General features: G+C 37.3%; 1 protein-coding gene across 7 annotated transcripts in view; it reads left to right on the top strand.

The window, feature by feature from the left end:
• The window catches only part of LOC127639142 (DENN domain-containing protein 5B), a 56956-nt gene continuing 32597 nt past the window's right edge, over nucleotides 1-24359 (top strand). For 4 of the 7 annotated variants that reach the window (XM_052121012.1, XM_052121011.1, XM_052121009.1 and 1 more), the window contains exons 1-2: nucleotides 1-295; nucleotides 23220-23279. In XM_052121012.1, the coding sequence (XP_051976972.1) occupies nucleotides 184-295; nucleotides 23220-23279 (172 nt within the window). In that variant the 5' untranslated portion in view covers nucleotides 1-183. The remainder of the gene's footprint in view (nucleotides 296-23219; nucleotides 23280-24359) is intronic. The other 3 variants (XM_052121014.1, XM_052121013.1, XM_052121010.1) reach the window with 1 other exon arrangement.

The raw sequence follows: 24359 nt of genomic DNA, 5'->3' as shown, positions 1-24359 counted from the left end.
ACGGTCTTCGGACCAAACAATCTCAACACAGACTGCATTCCAAAGCTTACTGGGTGAAGTCATAGCTATTGGTTTTCATTTAAACCGCGCTTTTGTTGATTTAATTTGACGGTGGTCGCTTTGATATGGAGCTGGTTGGGTCTGAGTTCTAGGCGCGGACAAAGCGGATCAGCCCGAGCCGAGATGAGCGCGACAATGAGCGGCTCCGGGCCATCAGCGCCCTGCCGCTTCGCACATTACTTCGTCATATGCGGAATAGACATTGAAACGGGTCTAGAACCCGATGCTTTGTCAGGTAAGTCCATGGGTCATTTTTTTATATTATAGATCGCAGGCTGATAAACACACGACAGTGGATATAAACACGAGCTGACATGCACTGATTTCATACGAGCCCTGAATGAATCCTTCTAGTATATTTCTATTGGAGGAGTGATAATCAATCCACTTCAATTCAATTATTGTAAAAGATGTATTGGTATCAGTGAGCCTCAAGGCATCGATAAAAATGATCATCATTTATTAACTGTCTTTACATATCTGGTGACATCAAAATCAGGGATGAAATTAAGTGGGTTCATGTAACAAATGAACCCACTTATTTTGATGGCACAAAAGCCCCATAAACTCAAAACATGTGGGCTGAAAATGGCATGTTTCTGTTTTATTTACAACATCTGATATAGTTCTTAATATTCTTTTCTAATCTTAATTATTATTTAATCACATAAAATGATTTTATGTTGATATTATTTTATTGGTAGGAGTTCATATTCTCAATTACATTTTTCAAATAAAGAATTTATGTTAATTGATTGATTACATTTAAGTATTTAAATATAAGAAGGACACAGTATATTTTGTATTTAGAAAAAGCCATCATAAACGTAAAATTGTCCCTGTACATTGAAACCAGGGGCCAGTAATTGCCCATTTATGGAAAAGTTCTGGCACTGATCAAAAACAGTCCAGTTTTTTGTTCTTATTGGCAGTAATGGCTCATTGGCACCCCAGAAAAGCAGTTTATAATAGTGATTTAGATGGATTAAGAGTATATCTGCCAACAGTGGGGGACTGGCCATAGGGAGAACCAGGACTTTTCCCGGTGAGCCAGCCGCTATACGGGCCGAATTGCCGGCTATTTTAGCTGAGCCGATTTTACCTGGAATCGCCCATTTTTCCACCCCTCCTCCCACCGTACTCCTGATTTACAATTTCTCCGGATAAACTCACAATTTTCCGCATCCACACTTTGCTCACGAAAATGCATTAGACCTCCAGGTAGGGTTGCCACCCGTCCCGTAAAATAAGGGATCGTCCGGTAAGCTGGTCAGATGGCGTCACAGCGATATTGTTACAGATCGTTAATAACATTGACATAAGTTGGAAAGTTTTCATAGGGTGGGTAAGGGGTCATCTGAAAAGTCCCCACATTGAGCTGAAATGTTTTTGAAATTTTGTGATAAAACTGTATTTTTTTATTTTATTGAAAACAGAAGGTTCAATATAAATGTTCAATAAGATGTACAAAATTAGGGTGATCCAACAATGTATAAATACATTCACTGAGTCATAAAGACAAGAAGTACATGTAAAGAAAAAATAAATAATTTAAATAAAGTATATATATATATATATATATATATAACAAAACGTTAAAATACATATAAACCAACACAGATGCATGCACGAAGAAGATAACGAAGATTAATAATCGAAGAAATAAAAATGATTATATTTTTTATGAGTCAAGGGTCAAGAAAGTTCTCAGACTCGGCATAAAAGAAAGGATATAGACAAAAAATTTGTATTATTAAAGGTGCAGAATGTAAGATTCAGAAACCCTTGTTATTAATGACACCTGTGGCCATTAAATGAACTGCAGCCAGCTACCTGTTGCTCATGCTCGTGCACACATTCCATAGGGACATAAGCATTGGCCAAAACAACGATGTACAAAGAGGCTGAATGTGACTGGCATCATGCTGACAGATGAGGTAGCATAATTAAAATAACATGTCATGATTGTTTTTCTACAAATTTTGAGACTATATTATATTTGACACTCCAGTGCTGGAACAGGATTAAAACAAAGTGTGATATAGGTATGACTATGCGAGACTATAGTTCAAAATCGTCTAACTTGTAGTGGTACATGCTTGTGTACTTGTTAAATTAACGTTTCTGTGCGCGGTGATATAGTCTAATAAACTAAGACCTACATAACTTGAGATATTGTTTGGATGTATGACTATAGATGGCTAGCTAAATCGATGCTAAAAATGCTTTAAGGTTGACAGTAACTGATCAAGTTTAACTCAGCTATTTTTAGTATTGTTGTATGGCTGTTTCATGTAAAGTCACCATTAAGGTGAAAGGGTGGTCAACTTGGATCATGTTCAACCCATGTCATTTGTCCGTGTGCTTGTGAATATGCATAGCTGAAGTACAGCTTCATGTGCTCTTCTTTGGGGAATCAAGTTTAATGCCTGACCTCAGTCATTTTTTTATAGAACCAAGTAAATCAAGTAGAAACAGTTATATAAATGTTCATTTGAAACTTGCTATTAGTTGCTAAATCCTATTTGTGTGGCATACATTTTGAAGTAAATAAAGTTGAATTAACTGATACATATGCAAATAGATACAAAACTGATACAAATAGAAACATTTCTATTTGTGCTGACCTAAAATTACCATAAATTGAATTTACTTAAAAAGCATTATGGACCTGGGATTACCAGCCCTGTATTAGCGAGTTCGAATCCAGGGTGTGATGAGTGATTCCAACCAGGTCTCCTAAGCAACCAAATTGGCCCGGTTGCTATGGAGGGTAGAGTCACATGGGGTAACCTCCACGTGGTCGTGATTAGTGGTTCTTGCTCTAAAGGGGTTGCATGGTCAATTGCGTGTGTATCGCAGAGAGTAGCATGAGCCTCCACATGTGGAGTCTCTTTGGTGTCATGCACAATGAGCCATGTGATAAGATGCGCGGATTGGCGGTCTCAGAAGCAGAGGCAACTGAGACTTGTCCTCCGCACCAGGATTTAGGTGAGTAACGGTGCTTCCATGAGAACCTACTAAGTAGTGGGAACTGGGCATTCCAAATTAGGAGAAAGGGGGATAAAAAAAGCATTATGCAAAAATGCTACGTAAATATTTAAAGTAAATCCAACACATGATTTTTTTTTCAGTGAGTACATGAGAAACACAGAATGGTATTTTTGTCATAATGTAGATTTGAGGCAACTGATATTGGGTCTTTTCCAAAACTTAGTGAGCTGTCTCCTGCCTACATAGGTAGCTGTCTTCTATGGCAGCATCCTTACTGAAAAGATGTCTCATAAGAGAGCGATGCAACCTTTAGAATTTGGTCAAAACAGGATATCTTAGACGGCAACATAATTAAGATGCCTTCCTTTTGGAACAGCCTTTGTGTCGGGAGTGCACCTATGATGACTTAAAATGCTGTTGACCGAGGACACTCGCTAGGTTTTAGAACAGACCCATAATGTTCAACATTGTGAAACAAGTAGAACTTAAAATATTTCCCATCCCTGGGCTCATTTTGAGTGGACTTGGGAGAGAGTTTTTGAATTGTGTATTTGTTTGGGGATTTCTTTATATTTGGATGGACGAGTAAACACTTGTTTTGCTAAGGTTAAAGCAACCTGTCCTAGTATTCCCAAATCTAGACTGTCTGCCTTTATCCTGTTTCCCTCTGGTCTTGTCTGGCCTTGTTTTAACAGATCATTGCCCTCAATGCCTGGCACAGTTTAGCAGACTGCTGGCCTGTGCGTGATGCTCCTGTGGATTAGATGTGTTGCTTTTAACTAAGAGAGTTAAGGCCAGGCCATACGGAATAAAACCAGGCTAGTGAACCTGCTAGGTTTCTATTTTAGCTTTAAACAGAAATGTAAAATTTGTAGTCCTGTTTGATATTTTTTTGTCAGGCATAAATTAAACCATGATCTGGGAAAGATATCTATTATTCATGAGATATTCAAGATAATTTTGTGGATATTAACACATTAAGCAAAATTGTGAATATTGGCATGATTTTAAAGCTCTTTTAATTTGAACATTAATGCACTTACAGTAGAAGTGAATTGAGCCTGTCCATTAATATTACAAGTTTAAAAATATATAGCCACAGGACATAAACTTAATACAGGTTAACAACTTACATAGCAACTGGCCTAAAAAGCAACTTTGGGCCAGTTGCTATGTAATTCTGTGCCAGTTTTTCTTTCCAGTCCACCCCTGAGTATCCAATATTGCAACTTCGTTATCATGACTTCACAGTGCTAGCTAACTGTAGCTTTCTTATTTTTATTTTTTACACTAAAATCATGTTAACACACACGTTTACATCTTGTGGCTATATGAAACCATTTGTATTTTTAAGTTTTTCACTTTCACTGGACCCAATTAAGCAATTTTCTAAATTCCTTAATGTAACCATGAGAAATAGGCTTATTCAGATTGGCCAATGTCAAATAATGCTAAAAGGCTGAAAATATCAAGATATGTATTTGAGCTATATAGCCGAGACATATCTACAGTATTCCTACTGAAAGAGAAAGGATTTTTCCCTTTTTTCCCCTCTGAGTTTCCCTTGTCAGATTGATCCAGTTGCCCAGATAAAGTTCATCATGATTAAACGGTTTGAGTTTGATTAATTTACCACTGTGTGTGTGTGTCCAGTGTCATTGTTGGCTTGGATTTTATCTGTGCCTTGGGTTGCTCAGATAAGCATTTCTGTGGCATTGTGAGAAGGTATCCCATGTACAACATAACCTTTGTTGAAGATTATCCCGCTGTTCTTGTATGATGTATATCAAATGTTTTGAATGGCCTCTCACCCAACCCCACCCCACCTCACAGCACCTGTATTCTCTGCTGGCCTCATTTCTAAAGGGTAGTTTTATTTGCACCTCCTGTGAGTGGCGAGAATGCTCATTTGTAATGCAAACCACTTGAAGATCGAAAGCGAGAGATGGTTTTCCTGATGTGCTGTGATATATTTTTGGCCGTGTTTCCTGACTTGCATCAGCTTCATTGTTAAAGGCAGAAATGCACATTTCCTGCTGGTTATCTCAGCATGTTTCTGCATGACTGAATGCATGGCCATGCAATGCCAGAGAGCCCCTGCTCTCATAGGACCGAGCTCACCCCCAATCCTGGGGATTTACAGCATAATCATCTCTGCTGGTTGCCCTTTCACTTTTCTGGCCATTTACAATTTTGTTGTTGACTTTTCTTATTCAGAGGATGTTTGTGACTGTGCCAAGGGTAATTGAAAATTACCATTAATAACACAGGCACAGTATGGCTCCTTCATCATTTTAAGTTGTTGTGCCTTTTGTCTCTAATGGCAGATATTTTAGAATGGGATGAATATCCTTGATTCTGATACGCTCTGTTATTTCTGTTTTTCTGACTGGCTAGCATATCGTCCTCTGCAAGGCCACAGTGATTGGGAAAAACAAGCTCTATAAATGTCCATATTTTCTGTTTCTCTCTTATTTCAGTTTATTATTGACCACAGATGGATATTGGTTGTTTCTAAAAGGGCCAGTGCAAACTTTGTAATTCTTAGTATAGGTAAAAAAAAAATAACCTTAAAAAGGTGGAAGAATCATGTATTATATTTTTATACAGATATGGGTAGATCTACTATTAAAAGAGGGCCGGGCGATATGTCTTAATTTATATCTCAATATTTTTCAGCCTATTGACAATATTCGATATATATCTTGATAATTATGTATTTGCTCTAAAATGCCTGTTACATTTTATCCATTTGGTCAAACACAATGATATAAAGCTAGTTTTTCTTGTCTAACAAAGATCTGAAGTACAAAGTGTTAAAACTAGAAATGTACCTTTTTATTTATTCATACTAAAACAATTATGTAAAAATCTCAATATTAGAGCGTCCAAAAATATGCCATTATTCAGAATAAATGACACGTGACTCTTCAGTTAGTGCAATGCCTTTATCTAGTTTTTAGATTTCAGAAATGTACATCTGCAAATCTATGTAAGATTTACTTCTATATGTAATTATTTAATATCTTCACTTATTTTTATTATCTTCATAATATCAAATGTGTTACAGCCATTTCCTCTGAGATGAAATAAAGACTATAAATTCTTATGTTTGGAGAGGACTGCGACATGTCAGTAGAAATTGCTTTGCATGAAGTCCCTTGGTATTTGTCATATGGTTGTGAACAGTAATAACACATGAAAAAGGTGAAACATCAAATTTAAAGCACAGTCACGCACAAGTACATATCTTTCAGGCTCTATGCTCTGATGATCAGTGTTTTCAGTGAGATTTCAGTTCCCAACAACATGTGCCACACCTTCAGGCCTTTTATCTCATCTGGTATCTTACTGATGTGCTACTCCTCAACAATAAAGGTATTCCTGCTTTAGTAAAGGAAGATATTTTGATCTTCTGGTCTGTCTCCACCATTCACACCTACACCTAAAGAGGAATTTGTCTCCTGAATTACCTTCATTTACTGAGGATTTGACACCTTGAACAGTCATTAACAATGTATCGACGGTGTCTGGGCCTCTTCAGGTAAGACCTGTAAATTTGGAATGATGTTCTTTGAAGTATCGGTTTCATAGGACTTTATAGTTGTCCCAAAAGAGCTTTAAAACAAGTAACAAGGCAAGCAAAATGCTGAGGGATTCTCTTTACCCTGCCAGCAGTGTGGCAGCCATTGGTGTCTTGAAAACTAAGTGGTGATGGACATTGTAGATCAAGACAAATACACTTTTGCCTAAAAGAATATTGCAGTGCTTTTGCAGCTGCCTAAGGATAGAGGTGTACAGACAAGCTATAAGAAGTCTCAAAACTGCTCTTGAGACATTAAAACACTTAAGGCCAGAAAAGACAGAAAACCTGGGCATTAAGAGGTGCACTGTTACATTGTGGCACCATGACATGTCTCCGCATATTGTTTCTTAATGACACCGACCAGCTCCTATTGTAACTGGAGGCAGAAACACAAGGCACTAGTGGACAGCTTTGAAGAGGACGTTAGAGGACTGATTCCTGGGCCATCTGTCTGGGAGCACCAGTCTGGGCTTTGGGACAATGGCTATGCTAATGCCATAACACCTCCCTTGCTCCCCATTGACTTTACCCTCTAATGGGCCTGAATCAGTGGAGAAATGGGTCAAAAGCCAGTGCTGTGTAGCATTGGCCCAACTGAGCGGTTGAGCCATTCTTCATTTTTCTATTCTTTGTCTCCCCCTTCCCTTGTTCCCCCCTTATTTATCTAATTATAAGTCAAGTTAGTTTATTTGTCATTTGCATAGCTTATACAGGCACAGAAATGTGAGACAGTGCAGAACATTTACATCCAGAATACACAGACACATAATGTGTTTATAGCTGTATGAAAACAAAGTGTAAAGCCATAAATATGGAGAAGATGCTGATTTAAGAAGAGGTATTTCTGAAGTGGACAGGATAGAGAACACTCAAAAAAAATATTTTAGCCTATTTTCAAGATGTAACCATTTCAATTGAATAACTAATTTCCATCTAATTGAATTGCCTAATCATTTTTTTTTTTTTTTTTTTTTTAATATTGTATTTATTGTAAATTTTCAGATTTTCAGACAAATAGACAATACAGTCACAGGACAGAACCAAACACAAACACACAGAGGAGGAAAAAAAAAAAAAAAGTGCAATTCCACAATTCCAATGTGCAGGAAACCACATCACCAAGCACAGGCAAGGAAGGTCAAAACAGATGCTTGCCTAGTGAGACATTATAAACCAGGTGAGATTGTACCACTCGTCCACATGAGATATACATAGGTATCTTTACAGTAAAAACAGAGGTCAACGGAAATAACAGTAAAATCCTAATAAAAAAAGTGTAAATTTTTTTTAAAGAAAAACATATTAAATAGCTTCATCGTTGTTGATTTTTAACAAGTGATTGAAAAGAGGCCTCCAAGAGGCTTCAAATATTTCTATATTACCAGAAATGCTATATCTGAGTCTTTCCACATGTAGAGTAGAGGAAAGTTCTGACAACCAAAACTTGAATGGTGACTTCGTGTTTTTCTTCCACATGCAGAGTATAGATTTTGTGGCAATCATCAAACCATACTGTATAGGCAGTCGGGTAGCCTTATTAAGGTGCAGCAAAGAGGCCGACCAGCCAAGAATGGCAGTCGCAGGATCCAAGGGAAGCTCACAAGCATAAGCTTCAGAAAGAAACTGAAAAACTTCTGACCAGAATTCACCCAGTTTTGGGCATGCCCAGAAAAGATGACCAAGAGAGCCCTCCGCAGACTCACACTTATTGCAGAGAGGGGAGATAGTAGGATAGAAAGAATTAAGTTTAACCCTTGAGTAATGTAATCTGTGCAGCACCTTATACTGAATAAGTTGGTGCCTGGCATTAATAGAACAGGTGTATATATTTTTAAGACATTTTTCCCAATCCTCCTCAGAGAGCTGAACATCTAATTCCTCTTCCCAAACATTTTTCAGATGAATAGTGGAAAAATCTAACTGACTTGTGAAAAAGTCAACAAATTTTGTAACTAACTTTGGAGTGTTGGGAACGCAAGTAAGCAATTTATGTAATTTACTATCAGCTAATAATATTTCAAAATTTGGCACAGCGGAACGGACATAGTTTCTAATTTGTAGGTATCTAAAGAAATGTGCAGCAGGAAGGTCATATTTCTCTGTTAGTTGAGTGAATGAGGCAAAATTATTGTCAATATATAAATCTCTCAAGGTAAGGATTCCTTTTCTAACCCAACCTGCGAACACTGGGTCTAATAGTGAAGGTTTAAAGGCATGGTTACGACAGACCGGGGCAAGAAAAGAGGTATTTGGCAATTTAAATGCCTTACCAATCTGAAGCCAAATCCTAAGAGAACTATTAATCATAAAATGGGATCCTACTGTGGCTTTAAAAGTCGCTGGGACAGCAAAAAGTAATGAGGAAAGTGACGAATTTGAGGCACCTTGCTCAATCATAAGCGATGAAGGGATATCAGTTGAGGGATTGTCGGGGTGCGGGTCCTGCCAGTAAGTTAAGGCTCTACAATTGGCGGCCCAGTAGTAATGTTGAAAGTTTGGCAAACCCAAACCCCCTAGCGACCTAGGCTTACACAAGTGTATTTTAGATATTCTGTGTGCTTTGAAGCCCCAAACAAAAGGCAGCACAATAGAATCTAAGGTTTTGAAGAACTTTTGGGGTAAATAAATCGGCAAGTTCTGGAAAAGATACAAGAATCTGGGTAACGTCACCATCTTAATAGCATTCACACTCCCCACCATTGATAGTGGTAAGGTCCTCCAGCATTTTATATTGTCCTTTAGGTTTTCAAGCATTGTTAAATAATTAAGCTTATATATATCTTTTGGGTTTCTAGGTATATTAACTCCAAGATATTTTAAACTGTTTATGGCTATTTTAAAAGGTAGACTGTGCATAAAAATTGGATCTATGTTGTTGGTCACAGCCAAGAATTCACTTTTTTGCCAATTCACTGAATAACCGGAGAGTTTACCAAATGTTTCCAACAGATTAAGTAAGGGTGGAATAGACTGTTCAGGGTTGCTTAAATACAGAACAATGTCATCTGCGTAGAGGGAGATATGATGGTTAATTTGGCCTAAATTCAAGGGCGAAATTAAAGGGTTATTTTTAATTGCAAGGGCGAGAGGTTCGATTGCTATTGCAAAAAGCAAAGGCGAGAGAGGGCAGCCCTGTCGAGTGCCTCTATGTAATTGAAATTGCGATGACTTGTTAAAGTTAGTGAGAACTGAAGCCGAAGGATGGAGGTATAACTACTTCACCCAAGAGGCAAATGCATCACCCATATCAAATTCTCTAATCACAGCTAAAATATAGTCCCACTCCATTTGGTCAAACGCCTTTTCTGCATCTAAGGCAAGAATTGCAACGCTAGCTTTGGAATCGAATCTGGTGTATAAGATATTCATTAAACGCCTGACGTTGAATAAAGAAAAACGGCCAGGAATAAAACCCGATTGGTCGGGGGGTGGATAATTTTCCCGATGCAGTTATTTAATCTATTAGCCAGAATTTTAGTAAAAATTTTAAGGTCAGAGTTCAAAAGAGATATTGGTCGATAAGATGCTGGGTCAGTTTGTTCTTTACCTTTTTTAAGAATTAAGGAAATATTTGCATCATACAAGGACTGGGGAAGTTTATGTATGTCAAAAGAGTGATTAAGCATCCTCAGCAGCAGAGGAGAGAGCACCTGCGCAAATCTTTTGTAAAATTCGATCCCGAAACCATCTGGGCCAGGCGCCTTGCCACTGGGGGAAGATTTAATCGCAGCTAGTATCTCCTCTACCGTTATGTCCGCATTCAAAGCTGCCTGCTCAATGCCACCCAACTTTGGAAGATGTAATGTATGAAGGAAATCAGCCAATGCTGAGGGGTCAGAACAACCCCCAGATTTGTATAATTTTTCGTAAAATTCTTTAAATGTATCATTGATTTCACTGGGAATTGTTAGAACGACACCATTTTTGTTCTTGATTTTATGAATTGCTCTAGAGGCTTGTAGCCCCCTCAGCTGACGAGAAAGCAATTTGTCTGGTTTGTCCCCAAGTTCAAACTGTTTTTGCTTCACTTTTAGCAACATATTATTAACTTGGTTCGAAAGAATCGAGTTATATTCTAATTTAAGTGCTGTAATTTCGTTAAGCACTTCTGAGTCTGCTGAATCTCTGTAAGTGTCCTCCAGCCGAGTAAGACGGTTATCAATTTCTGAAAGGCGCTTTACCCTTTGCTTTTTTAGGCTGGACTCGTAGGAAATAATATGTCCTCTCAAGACAGCCTTTAAGCTTTCCCATAGTGTCGAGTCAGAAACCTCGCCCGTGTCATTAAATTTAAGAAACTCCGTTAGCAACTCTGTTAATTGTTCACAAAATTTTACATCCGAGAGCAGAGTAGGATGTAAACGCCAGTGATAGCTGGGCTTAATTTCTACGAGATCTAAAGAGATTGTCACTGTTGAGTGATCGGAGATGATTCTATTATGATGCTTCATTGATTTTACACAGGGAATGATTTTAGAGTCTACTAAAAAGAAATCTATCCTGGAGTATGATTTATGAACTTGCGAAAAAAAATTGTACTGCGTGTCCGTTGGGTGTTTTAGTCTCCAGATATCAACAAGGTCAAAAGAAGTAATCAGATTGTTAAGAACAGAGGTAGAGTTGGCCAAGGGTATTCCAGTGCGAGAAGGAAATCTATCTAGAGTAGGGTCCAACACCAAGTTAAAATCACCGCCTATTATCAGGTGTGTGTTCAGCCTGTTTGGTAAAAGATTAAAGACTCTGCGAAAAAAAGCAGGGTCATCAAAATTAGGGCCGTACACATTAAGCAGAGTGACATGAATTGAGGAAAGTAGGCCAGATACAATTAAGTAGCGGCCGTTAGGGTCGCTGATAGTGGATATATGCTTAAAAGGAGCTGACTTTCGAAACAAAATAGCTACTCCTCTCGCCCTAGATGGGAAGGTAGATTGAAATACCTGGGAGATCCAATTGCATCTCAGTCGCCTTTGCTCAGAGTGCCTAATATGTGTCTCTTGTAAAAATATTATGTCAGCAGTGATGGACTTCAAATAAGAAAAAACTTTAGCTCTCTTAACCTGATTATTTAATCCCCGGACATTCCAACTAGCAAGAGTGACATTGCCACCTTTAGGTGAAGACCCCCTACTACACGTCATGAAGTATAATATCTATTGTAATGGCAGCTGCAAAATGAATTCGAAGGAATAATAACCACTGAATAACCAATGAAGGAGATGTACAAACACTAAACTCAAGACAACAACAACAAAAAAAAACAGAACCACCCACCCTCCCCCTTCCAACAGCTTCCCCAACTGAAGCCGGGAAAAAAACCTCATATGAACAGCGGAGCTGCAGGGCAGCATAAGGAGTAAGAGGAAAACCTGCCTACCGAAATAACCTAAAAAAGAAAAACCAGGGGACTCCCACGCAGCCTCCACATAACTAAGTTATCAACAACAGAATTGCTCTATAAACCTGAACTAGTGTGTAACACACAACCCTTGTAGCACAGAGATATAACTTTTTTTTTTTTTAAACATGGTTTAAACTATATAAATGATATGAGAGAGAGTATGAACATGTTCGTGCAGATAAGGCACTAATAACGTGTACAATCAGACCAAATAACATGATCGCAAGCAGTCTGTACAATGTCTCTCTCTCTCTCTTTTTTTAATTTATTTTTTTTTTGGCTTGAAAATACTCACAATCTCGTACTAAAGGCCGCCGGTAAACAGCAGAAATTATGATTTAAGTCATTCAGCCATGGAAACAATATTGAAAAACAATCTCTCGCAGCAGATCAAGTAGGGTCTTCAACAGTGATGGTGTCAACGAATAATTCAGCATCCGAAACTGAGCCAAAGATTTTCTTGTTAGTGCCCTGGGTGACAAGAAGACGTGCGGGGAACAGCATTCCGAATCGAAAACCGGCCTCCTTCAATTTCCTTTTCACTCCGAGCCGTGAAATCTGGAAAGACGGAGATGTGAACACCGTCATATTTTAGAGGTGAGTGTTGTCGCGCAAGCCGGAGGATCATCTCCTTGACCGGGTAATGATGTATCCTTGCGATCAGAATTCGGGGACGCCCTCCTTTTGACGGCAAAGGCCCGGTGCGATGTGCATGGTCAACTTTAATCCCCGCAGGAAAGTTCTCGGCCCCCAGGAGGTTCGGAATAAGTTTTTCCACAAACTCAGTGGGGCGACCAGACTCCACGTTCTCGGGTAGGCCGACAATCTTAATATTTTGTCGTCGGGAACGGCCCTCGAGATCATCAAGTTTAGCACGTAGGCCCTTATTAGCTGATAGTATTTCCTGACAGGAGGCCTCCAGGTCAGAAATGCGGCTTTCGTGTTCAACTTTAACGTTCTCAAGATCCGCGATACGCGAGGTGGTTTCAGACAGCGCTGTCTGCAAGTGAGAGAGTTGTTTCCAGCGAATTAAATCTTTCGTTCATACCATTATTCATGGTTTGAATGGCTGACAGGATAGCAGTAGAGTCCGTGGCCATGTCGCGATCGCGACCCGTCTCATGCTCAATAGGATTCTCGGCCAGTTTTTCGACTGCGCTGGATGGTGAATCTCCTTTCTTTGGCTTAGCCTTCTTCATCTCACTGTTGGATATTGTTGAGCAAACTTTTGCGATGAAAATAGTCAAATAGCACTAGTTTATGGAGGCTTGTTGAGGGAGCTCCCTAAATTTACGTCCACTCCATGTGGTGCTCTCTAGCGCCCCCCGAATTGCCTAATCTTTAACAAAATAAAATGTACAAATCTCACAAAATGCAAATTTGATTTATTACATTTTCTTCGACTTTTCAATTTAATTAGATGGAAATGTGTTATTCAATTGAAATGGATACATCTTAAAAATAGGCTTAAATATTTTTTTGAGTGTAAGATGGTAAAAGCTTTGCATTTTCATATGCAGATGAGATGAAGTAGCAGACAATGGGTCTCCTTCACTTTAAATACGTACAAGCTGCATATTTATGTGCACAGAAAACATTCTAACACAAGTTTTATGCTGGATTCACAACTGTTTCACTCCCAAATTTGTTCTTGCCTTGTTCTAATGCTGATGAATCCAGAGTATTTTAAATAAAGGACTAGTAATACGCATAAAACACGCTATATATGTGTGTATATACAAATATTTAAAAGAATATGTGCTTGTGTATGGTGAATGAGTCCCAATGACATAAGAGTGTAGAAGGTCTCTTGTATTGCAAATAGTCTTCAATCTATAATCCTGTATTCGACTGAAACAAAGGTGAAGTAGTTGAAAGTAGTGACTTCCATTTACCTTGGTTTTTTCTAGACTGCTTATGAAGATTAGGGATTGTGGAAGGGGGTCTGTAAACCTTTTAGTGTAATCTACTCAAATGCTCACAGCACCTGTGTAATCTGCCTTGTGCTGATCTCAAGTGTAGTTCAACACCGTCCTTGCAGTTTGGTGGAGAAGAATGGCGATGTGATAGCTTTTTGTGAGGAGCAGAGAGACGTTCATTAAAAAATCTTCCCCTTTGCTGCAGCTTTCAAATCGCATTCTCCTTTCCATATATACAGTACAAACGTTGACTGACGTTAAACTAAAATTTGAATGCGAATGTGAATGAAAGAGGAAGATTATCAGTGAATCATGATTTAAATGCGGTTTTGACTGAACCCATTCTTGCGCAAATAAAAGCAGAATGCAGGTCTGCAAAAAAATTGCATTAGGTGTGAACGGCCACTTCCACACAGTCCTACACTTTCAGATGTTAATTTTAAGCTACATTTTTATTTTTAAATGGGGAGTTTGTGTTAGTTTTGTATTGGTACAATCTGCTGCTACTTTGAGAGAGATCTTGTAGACAGGATTTAGTATAAGGCTGTTTTGGATGATTAAGTATATTTTGCTCTGTATATTGCTCTATAATGGAACTGGTGGCTGCCGAATGGGCAATGTTTATCATAACTCACTGAGTTATGTTACGAGCGCATAAATCTGGTTACATAACATCTTTAACACTTTGAGCTAACCTCATCTAATAGAGTAAAACAGAGGAAAAGCATTACACTGCTCAGGCCTTCATCAGATAAACGTGTGCTTGTGGATATCTGTGCAGAAAAAGCAAATGGACAGGGTTGACATTTTAGGCTGAAACAAAGATTTTCATTATAATTTTTTTATAAAATTTTATTTTAATGAGAATCAGAAAGTAGAGAATCAGCTTTGATGGTAAGGGCTGGTTGGTGTTGTTATTGTTAATGAAAACTAAATTAGAACATTTTCATTAACTGAAATAACAATAAAAATAATTGAAAACAATGACACAAAATGAAAATAAATTTTCATAACTCCTAAAACTGACTTCAAAATATTTATTTTATTTTATTGCATGTAGTAATTTTTTAATATATTAAATATATTTATAAAATGACATTTATATTTTAAAAATAACACTGGAAGATCAGGTTAGCATATATAAATTGCATCAGTTAATGCATTAACTTTGGCAGACTTAACATTCTAAAACTAAAATAATTCAACTGAAAATAGAAAACGCTCATATAGTGAAAGCTAATAAAAAAAAGCAAGTATATACTGGTCCTTATGAGCTTATCTATGAAGCAACATTGCTCCATTCCAACCATTTAAATAGCTGCTGCAAAAATGCATGTAATATTGTGCTCTGGGGACGCAAATGGGTCAAAGGGATTGTGCCATTGGATCTGCTGAGCAATCACCATGTTTTTGTGTATGTCTGTATGGCCTTCTGTGTGTATGTGAGACATTGAGACAGAATGAGACCATGAATTGGTCATGTTGACTTTGTTCCTTGACTAAGTTCCAACTCATCAGTAACCTGTGTCCTCAGATAAGGCTTAGCAAACACTGTGACGATTTGATTTCTGCCAAGCGTGATGCATTTAATTTAATTTTAGTTGGTATGTTTATTCATATCTTCAAATGTAGAGTCTCATTTGCTTATTTGCAAATGTGGGAAAGGAACATTTAAGTAATACTATGTTTTGGTAATTGTGCTGCTTAAACAGATGAATATTGGCCTCATTGGGTAGCTTAGCAATGAAGTCCTTGATGTTTGGGAAAAAAGAAAAGAAATGTATATAGCCTATTAATGTATGAGGGAAATTGTACATTTTAGGTACTTTGACTAGTCAACATTTAGTTTTTGAAAGTTTTTATTTATGCAGTGTGACATTCATTTTTGTTCAGTACAGATTTAGCTTACAGTATCACATTCATTTAATTACTATGTGAACTTTGACCTGACTATCTGCTACATGCTTTTATGAATTACACAGGTATTCAACTTATCTTAAATCAAGTGTGACTTATATTTATGTCTGTTTGTGTGTGTATTCGTACGATATTTGAGAGTCCCAGCAAGGGTCTCTCATTAGGCCTAATATAGTTCTGCAATGTCTCATTGAATGTTAAATATTTCAGAAAGTATTAGGAACTGGCATCAAACAAATAAGTCAATCTCACATCAAACCATACAGACGAAGTGTGTTTCTTACACCTCTCTGGTGCAGTCAGATGTAATGGGGAGGTTGTTACAGGCCAGGACTTGTTGTGGGTTACAGGCAGCTTCAGCAGATGTGTCATGAGTCTGATAGAGATGTGTTGAGCTGACTGGACAAATCCTGTGAGAAGTGAAGGACCCCAATGTTTTGTGCTCACAATGTGCCCTCTCAACACTTGAAACACACACACACACACACACACACACACACACACACACACACACACACACACACACACACACACAGAGCCTGTGTAGCAAGAGCTCAGTTATGTAACACTGTTGAGGATGGACAAAGGCTCTGCAAGAGAAATTGTGTGCTGTCTCTGTTTACCATCTGCACTTTTGAAATTAATGGTGTTCAGCCCAAGGCCAATGATTTTGCTTAGTATCACAAATCCAAATTGCGTTGTACTTAACCATTTGGTTGGGTTGGGTGTGGATTCTGGTGTACAATGTTATGCTGATGGCATCTCATAATACTTTGCTGCTTTGATTTTACATTGTTCTTAATGATAACTAGATTAATGGACCATAAAATGTATATGGTACTACACAGTACTTCAAATAATAAAATGGTACTACCATAGCACAAATAAAAAGCCTGGTATTTCCATGGTACCATTTCTAGGGGTGGGTAAAAATATAGTTTTTCCAATTAATTGTGATCTGCCTTTGACCAATCTCGATATCAATTCTTAAATCCCAATATCGATCTTTCACTCAGTGAGCAATCCTCTACTACAATGAGAGGAAATCGCTCACATTTGCAACCAAATTTCAGTTTCTTTTAATTCACTTTGTTCTTTACAGTCCGTTGTTGATCAAAAATAACTGAAAAAAACATTTAAATCTAATCATGCATCGCACAGATGAGATAAACCCATTCGAGTCCCCTCTAGTTAACATGCACTCATTTAAAGTTTCTATTTACAGAAATACATTTTTTTGTTAAAGAGACAGTACCGGTTTTAGCACGTGTTCAACAAATCAATGTAAATACTTCTAAATTGTACAAATTATTACATTTAACAATAAATACAGGTGAAACTCGAAAAATTAGAATATCGTGCAAAAGTTCATTAATTTCAGTAATTCAACTTAAAAGGTGAAACTAATATATTATATAGACTCATTACAAGCAAAGTAAGATATTTCAAGCCTTTATTTGATATAATTTTGATGATTATGGCTTACAGCTTATGAAAACCCCAAATTCAGAATCTCAGAAAATTAGAATATTGTGAAAAGGTTCAGTATTGTAGGCTCAAAGTGTCACACTCTAATCAGCTAAACACCTGCAAAGGGTTCCTGAGCCTTTAAATGGTCTCTCAGTCTGGTTCAGTTGAATTCACAATCATGGGGAAGACTGCTGACCTGACAGTTGTGCAGAAAACCATCATTGACACCCTCCACAAGGAGGGAAAGCCTCAAAAGGTAATTGCAAAAGAAGTTGGATGTTCTCAAAGTGCTGTATCAAAGCACATTAATAGAAAGTTAAGTGGAAGGGAAAAGTGTGGAAGAAAAAGGTGCACAAGCAGCAGGGATGACCGTAGCCTGGAGAGGATTGTCAGGAAAAGGCCATTCAAATGTGTGGGGAGCTTCACAAGGAGTGGACTGAGGCTGGAGTTACTGCATCAAGAGCCACCACACACAGACGGGTCCTGGACATGGGCTTCAAATGTCAAACGTCTTACCTGGGCTAAAGAAAAAGAACTGGTCTGTTGCTCAGTGGTCCAAAGTCCTTTTCTGATGAGAGCAAATTTTGCATCTCATTTGGAAACCAAGGTCCCAGAGTCTGGAGGAAGAATGGAGAGGCACACAATCCAAGATGCTTGAAGTCCAGTGTGAAGTTTCCACAGTCTGTGTTGGTTTGGGGAGCCATGTCATCGGCTGGTGTTGGTCCACTGTGCTTTATTAAGTCCAGAGTCAACGCAGCCGTCTACCGGGACATTTTAGAGCACGTCATGCTTCCTTCAGCAGACAAGCTTTATGGAGATGCTGACTACATTTTCCAGTAGGACTTGGCACCTGCCCACACTGCCAAAAGTACCAAAACCTGGTTCAATGACCATGGTATTACTGTGCTTGATTGGCCAGCAAACTCGCCTGACCTGAACCCCATAGAGAATCTATGGGGCATTGCCAAGAGAAAGATGAGAGACATGAGACCAAACAATGCAGAAGAGCTGAAGGCCGCTATTGAAGCATCTTGGTCTTCCATAACACCTCAGCAGTGCCACAGGCTGATAGCATCCATGCCACGCCGCATTGAGGCAGTAATTAATGCAAAGGGGCCCAAACCAAGTACTGAGTACATATGCATGATTATACTTTTCAGAGGGCCGACATTTCTGTATTTTAAATCCTTTTTTTTATTGATTTCATGTAATATTCTAATTTGGGGTTTTCATAAGCTGTAAGCCATAATCATCAAAATTATATCAAATAAAGTCTTGAAATATCTTACTTTGCTTGTAATGAGTCTATATAATATATTAGTTTCACCTTTTAAGTTGAATTACTGAAATTAATGAACTTTTGCACGATGTTCTAATTTTTTGAGTTTCACCTGTATGTAACAAAAATAATATATTAAAAATAACATCTTATATTTAAGCCAAAATATGACCAAAATAATGAAAACATTGTAAAATATCATTACATTGTACCCGGTTTAAAGGTCCCCTGTATAATTAACAGCATTAGCTGGGAGATAATTTCTTTGATATGTAAGCAAAAGGGACATTATAACTGAAATAATCCCATGTGAATCAATATTGAATCGAAATTGGAAACAAATTGAATCGAGAGCTTGTGAATCGGAATCTAATTCAATCAGGAAATCTGTATCAATACCCAGCCCTAACTATATCCAAAGAAAACTTGATTCTACCATGGTAATTTTTCATTAGTGGAAGTAGTTGACAGGTGATTGATAATTTAGTGTATGACAATGACAGTAGCTGGATTGAACAGACATGATCGCAGGTGAGATTGAAGAGTGCTTGATAAGCAGTCAGCAGTGACGTGTGTTCATAACACTCACACAGGCTGAGTCCTCCTGTTATACAGTAACCCTTTCATGTTGCTCACACACAGCAGGATTTCCCTGTGTGGGGGTGAACCTTAAGAACGACATGCCATTTTTCACTATAAAATCAAAAGAAAAATAAATAATAATTTTCATAAAGAGAATTGTTTATTTTTAGGGCCATTAAGGAGTGTTATGTTATGACATTGTTTTCATGACAATTAAGCACTACAATTCTCATCACTGTAATGTGAAAGAAAACACATTCTCGTTACTGAGAATCTTTTACTTTTAAGTTTGTGATTCTCATTAAATTCTCTTTCTTTCTAATCTTTCATTTCGTGAATTAAAGCAATACATCATATTTAGACAGTTAAAATACATCATATTATTTAAATATATTTTATTTTAATTTTACTTTACAGTAACTGGAAGGGGGGGGGTGTATGTGTATAATATTCCAATCCCACCAGGATTTCACTGCACTTTTTACAAGGACTGGGTATTAATACAGATTTCCCTTTCAATATACAATTTCGATTCAATATCGATTCATATGTGTTTATTTCAGTTATAATGTCCCTTTTGCTTTTACATATAAAATAAATGATCTCACAGCTAATGCTGTTAATTATACAGGGGACCTTTTAACTGGGTACATTAGGAAAATATACATTTGACTAAATATATATATTTTCATTATTTTGGTCCCATTTTGGCTTTTTTTTTTTTTTTTTTTAAGAGATATATATATATATATATATATAGATATTATTATGTCATATATTATTTTTGTTACATATTTAATAATTTTTACAATTTAGAAGTATTTACATTGATTTGTTGAACACTAGCTAAAACCGGTACTGTCTCTTTAACAAAGAACTGCATTTCTGTAAACAGAACCTTTAAATGAGTGCATGTTAACTAGAGAGGATTCTAATGACTTTATCTCATCTGTGCGATGCATGATTCGATTTAAATGTTTTTTTGTTTGGTTTTTTGTGTTATTTTTGATCAACTGATGACTGTAAAGAAGAAAGTGTATTAAAATAAATTGTATTCGATGACAAATGGGTTGCGTGGATCTCGTCTTGGACACACATTACACTTTTACTCTCAACACACTGTGAAATGATCTCGCTGCTGAACACTTCATGACTAAACTACACAATTACTGGTGAGTGAAATGTAAAAATTTACCAGCCAGTTGCCAAATATATTCACTTTAGTCGGATGTGAATGATTGGGTTGTGCATTGAGGGAAAGATTGTTCTTGTGATTTATCAATAATGAAGAGATATATATATATATATATATATATATATATATATATATATATATATATATATATATATATATATATATATATATATATATTATTATACCATAATATTATTATTATTATTATTTTATTTATTTTTCTTTAGATTTTTTGGGTGAAATATGACTGACATTTTCTTTTTCTCTTTTTATAACCGCAAAATAACCATATACATTTCCAGGGTTTATACAAATGAGTTTACATCTAGAGGGGTGGGTGAAGAAAAATAAATAAAACACCAAAAAACATTACTTATGAGAATATACAGTTGAAGTTAGAAGTTTACATACACTTAGGTTGAAGTCATTAAAACCACTCCAACCACTCCACAGATTTCATATTAGCAAACTATAGTTTTGGCAAGTCGTTTAGGACATCAGCTTTGTGCATGACGTGAGTCATTTTTCCAACAATTGTTTACAGACCGATTGTTTCACTTTTAATTGACTATATCACAATTCCAATCTGTCGGAAGTTTACATTAAGTTAACTGTGCCTTTATGCAGCTTGGAAAATGATGTCAAGCTTTTAGGCAATTAGCTTTTGAGTCAATTGTAGGTGTACCTGTGTATGTATTTTAAGGACTACCTTCAAACTCAGTGCCTCTTTGTTTAACACCATTGGAAAATCAACCAAGACCTCAGAAAAAAATTATGGACCACCTCAAGTCTGGTTCATCCTTGGGAGCAATTTCCAAATGCCTGAAGGTACCACGTTCATCTGTACAAACAATAGTACGCAAGTATAAACACCATGGGACCATGCAGCCATCATACCACTAAGGAAGGAGACACATTCTGTCTCTTAGAGATGAATGTAGTTTGGTGCGAAAAGTGCAAATCAATCCCAGAACAACAGCAAAGGACCTTGTGAAGATTCTGGAGGAAACAGTTAGACAAGTATCTATATCCACAGTAAAACGAGTCCTGTATCGACATAACCTGAAAGGCTGCTCAGCAAGGAAGAAACCACTTTTCCAAAACCACCATAAAGCCAGACTACAGTTTGCAAGTGCACATGGGGACAAAGATCTTACTTTTTGGAGAAATGTCCTCTGGTCTAATGAAACAAAAATATTACTGTTCGTCCATAATGACCATTGTTATGTTTGGAGGAAAAAGGGTGAGGCTTGCAAGCCAACCGTGAAACATGGGGGTGGCAGCATCATATTGTGGGGGTGCTTTACTGCAGGATGGCCTGGTGCACTTCACAAAATAGACGGCATCATGAGGAAGGAAAATTGTGGATATATTGAAGCAACATCTCAAGACATCAGCCAGGAAGCTTTAAAGCAAATGGGTCTTCCAAATGGACAATGACCCCAAGCATACCTCCAAATTTGTGGCAAAATGGCTTAAGGACAACAAAGTCAAGGTATTTGAGTGACCATCACAAAGCCCTGACCTCAATCTGATATAATTTGTGGGCAGAAATGAAAGTGTGTGCGAGCAAGGAGGCCTACAAACCTGAATCAGTTACACCAGTTCTGTCTGGAGGAATGGGCCAAAAATCCAGCATCTTATTGTAAGAAGCTTGTGGAAGGCTATCCAAAAAGTTTGACCCAAGTTAAACAATTCAAAGGCAATTTTTTCCAAATACTAACAAAGTGTATATAAACTTCTGAACCACTGGGAATGTGATGAAAGAAATAAAAGCTGAAATGAATCATTCTCTCTACTATTATTGTGATATTTCACATTATTATTATTTCACTTAAAATAGTGATCCTAACTGACCTAAGACAGGGAATGTTTTCTATGATTAAATGTCAGGAATTTTGAAAACTGAGTTTAAATGTATTAAAGGTGTATGAAAACTTATGACTTCAACAGTATTAAGACATGAAAAAACCTGAATTGAATTTATGTGCCTTTCATTTGTGAGAAATCCAGACATGTTCTTGAAAGGGTTTGTGATATTCACTCATGTACCTCTATTGTCTTCAGATAATCTTGTAGGTCTTGTTTAAGTAATGGGTGAAATATCGAACACGTGCAATTAGACACAATCTGTGCCCCTCTGTTTTGATGATGCAACGTTTTGAGTCAAAATCGAAGATGACTTGCCAGGAAGCAGATTGATGGAGATTGGTTGAGATTGAGTGTGTGTGTGTGTGTGTGTGTGTATGTGGAGGAGTGTGCATGTACATATTTCTTAAAAATCCACCTCGTTGTGTTCCTTTAACACCTGCTAATAAGATATTCTGCTAATGCTTGCAGCTTACGCACAACATGATGTCTCACTTGTAACAGCTTGCAGCCTACAGTCAAGTTGTGCTCACCAAACCAGTGCCTGTGAAATATGTCTTCAACTCCATCACCATTCAGTCTGCAAAATAACACACACATGCGTCTGTGTCTGCAATACCATCCCTGCTGAAAATTAAGGCAAAAACAGCCTAAGCTGGTTGGCTGGTCATAATTGGTTTAAGATGGTCTCTTAAATTTGACAAGCTGATAGATTAGCTGAAAGGGCCCAAAACCAGCCAACAGACATCCTTGATCAGGTTGGGAGACCATCTAAGACCAACAAACCAGCTTAGGCATATTTGTTTTTGCTGGTTTTATCAGCAGAGGTTGCTCTTTGGTAGAAGTCATGCCTGTTTCCATGTATTAGTTTGTTTTATTTGCTTCTCCATTTCTGCATTTGGTTTGATATTTTGCTTTTTTGTCTGTCTGTTTGTGTTTTTGTGCCATCTCAGCTTTGTACCAATGGCTAGAAGCCGATCGGCTGGGCAGGGACTCTGAGGACATGGCAGCAGGTAAACATCGTCATTAACACCCTCATCATAGTGTCACTTATACTTTTCCGCTCTGTTTTCCCATCCACCTCTGCAATCCTGTTTCTTTTGTTCTCATTTAGCTTTCTGTGCTTCCCTTTTTTCAGAGTGCTCTTTTAATTTTTCAAAAATGAAATACTGTCATAATTTACTCACCCTCTCCATACTCATGTGCTGTTTTTTTTGTTTCTTTCTCCACAGAACACCTTTTTACATAAAAAAGGTGAAAGTTTTGTGGAGTTGTTATGAAGCTCTTTGAGGTACAGTTATGAATAGAAATTTTTGTTGTTAACTTAAGTCAATGGACTGAAATTGCAATCGTTATTCACTGGTAATCCCCACAATCTAGTCCAAAGTTTAAAAATGGGGTGTCGAACTTGTTGAGCGCTTTTAAATGCACAGTAATATGCTGATAATAATAAAAAATCTGCTTATGGAAAATAAATGATAACTTAAGAAACACTTGTTTACATGAGAGATTAAAACATCAGATTGTTCTTTGCTTTTGATGTCAAAAATTTAAATGAGCATTCGCACAAGCACAACACTTGTACTCATTATATAAGCCAGTAAGAATGCCAGCAATGGCATTTACATGCAATGCAACATCAGGGTATTGGGCAAAAATCTATATGTGCCGATCTGTTTAATACTTAAACCGTTTATGACCTTACGCTGAAAATGGAAAACCATTTAAGGCGTTTGTATTACCTTACATGCTGTCGATATTTGGTGTAAGAACATATGTAAATGCACTCAATAACACTAAAACTGCATTTTAGTAACCTTTTGAAATCCAAAAGCTTTAGATGCAAGATTCGGGGGAGGGCAAGATTACCAGTGATTAATGACTCTTGGTCTGTTCTTTACACAAAGCTATTATATGGCTTCAGAAGCCTTGGAATATAGTGTTTTAATGTTTTGTTTAGTTTTTTTTTTTGAAGAGCTGTAAAGATTCCACAAAATTATTCCTTTTGACTTCCAAGAAAAAAATGACACCATACAGGTTTGGAATGACATGAGAATGAATAAATGATGACAGATTTTTCATTTTTGCGTGAA

This window comes from Xyrauchen texanus, chromosome 47 (genome assembly GCF_025860055.1).
Source record: "Xyrauchen texanus isolate HMW12.3.18 chromosome 47, RBS_HiC_50CHRs, whole genome shotgun sequence".
Classification (NCBI taxonomy): domain Eukaryota; kingdom Metazoa; phylum Chordata; class Actinopteri; order Cypriniformes; family Catostomidae; genus Xyrauchen; species Xyrauchen texanus.
This window is presented reverse-complemented; position numbering and strand designations above follow the sequence as displayed.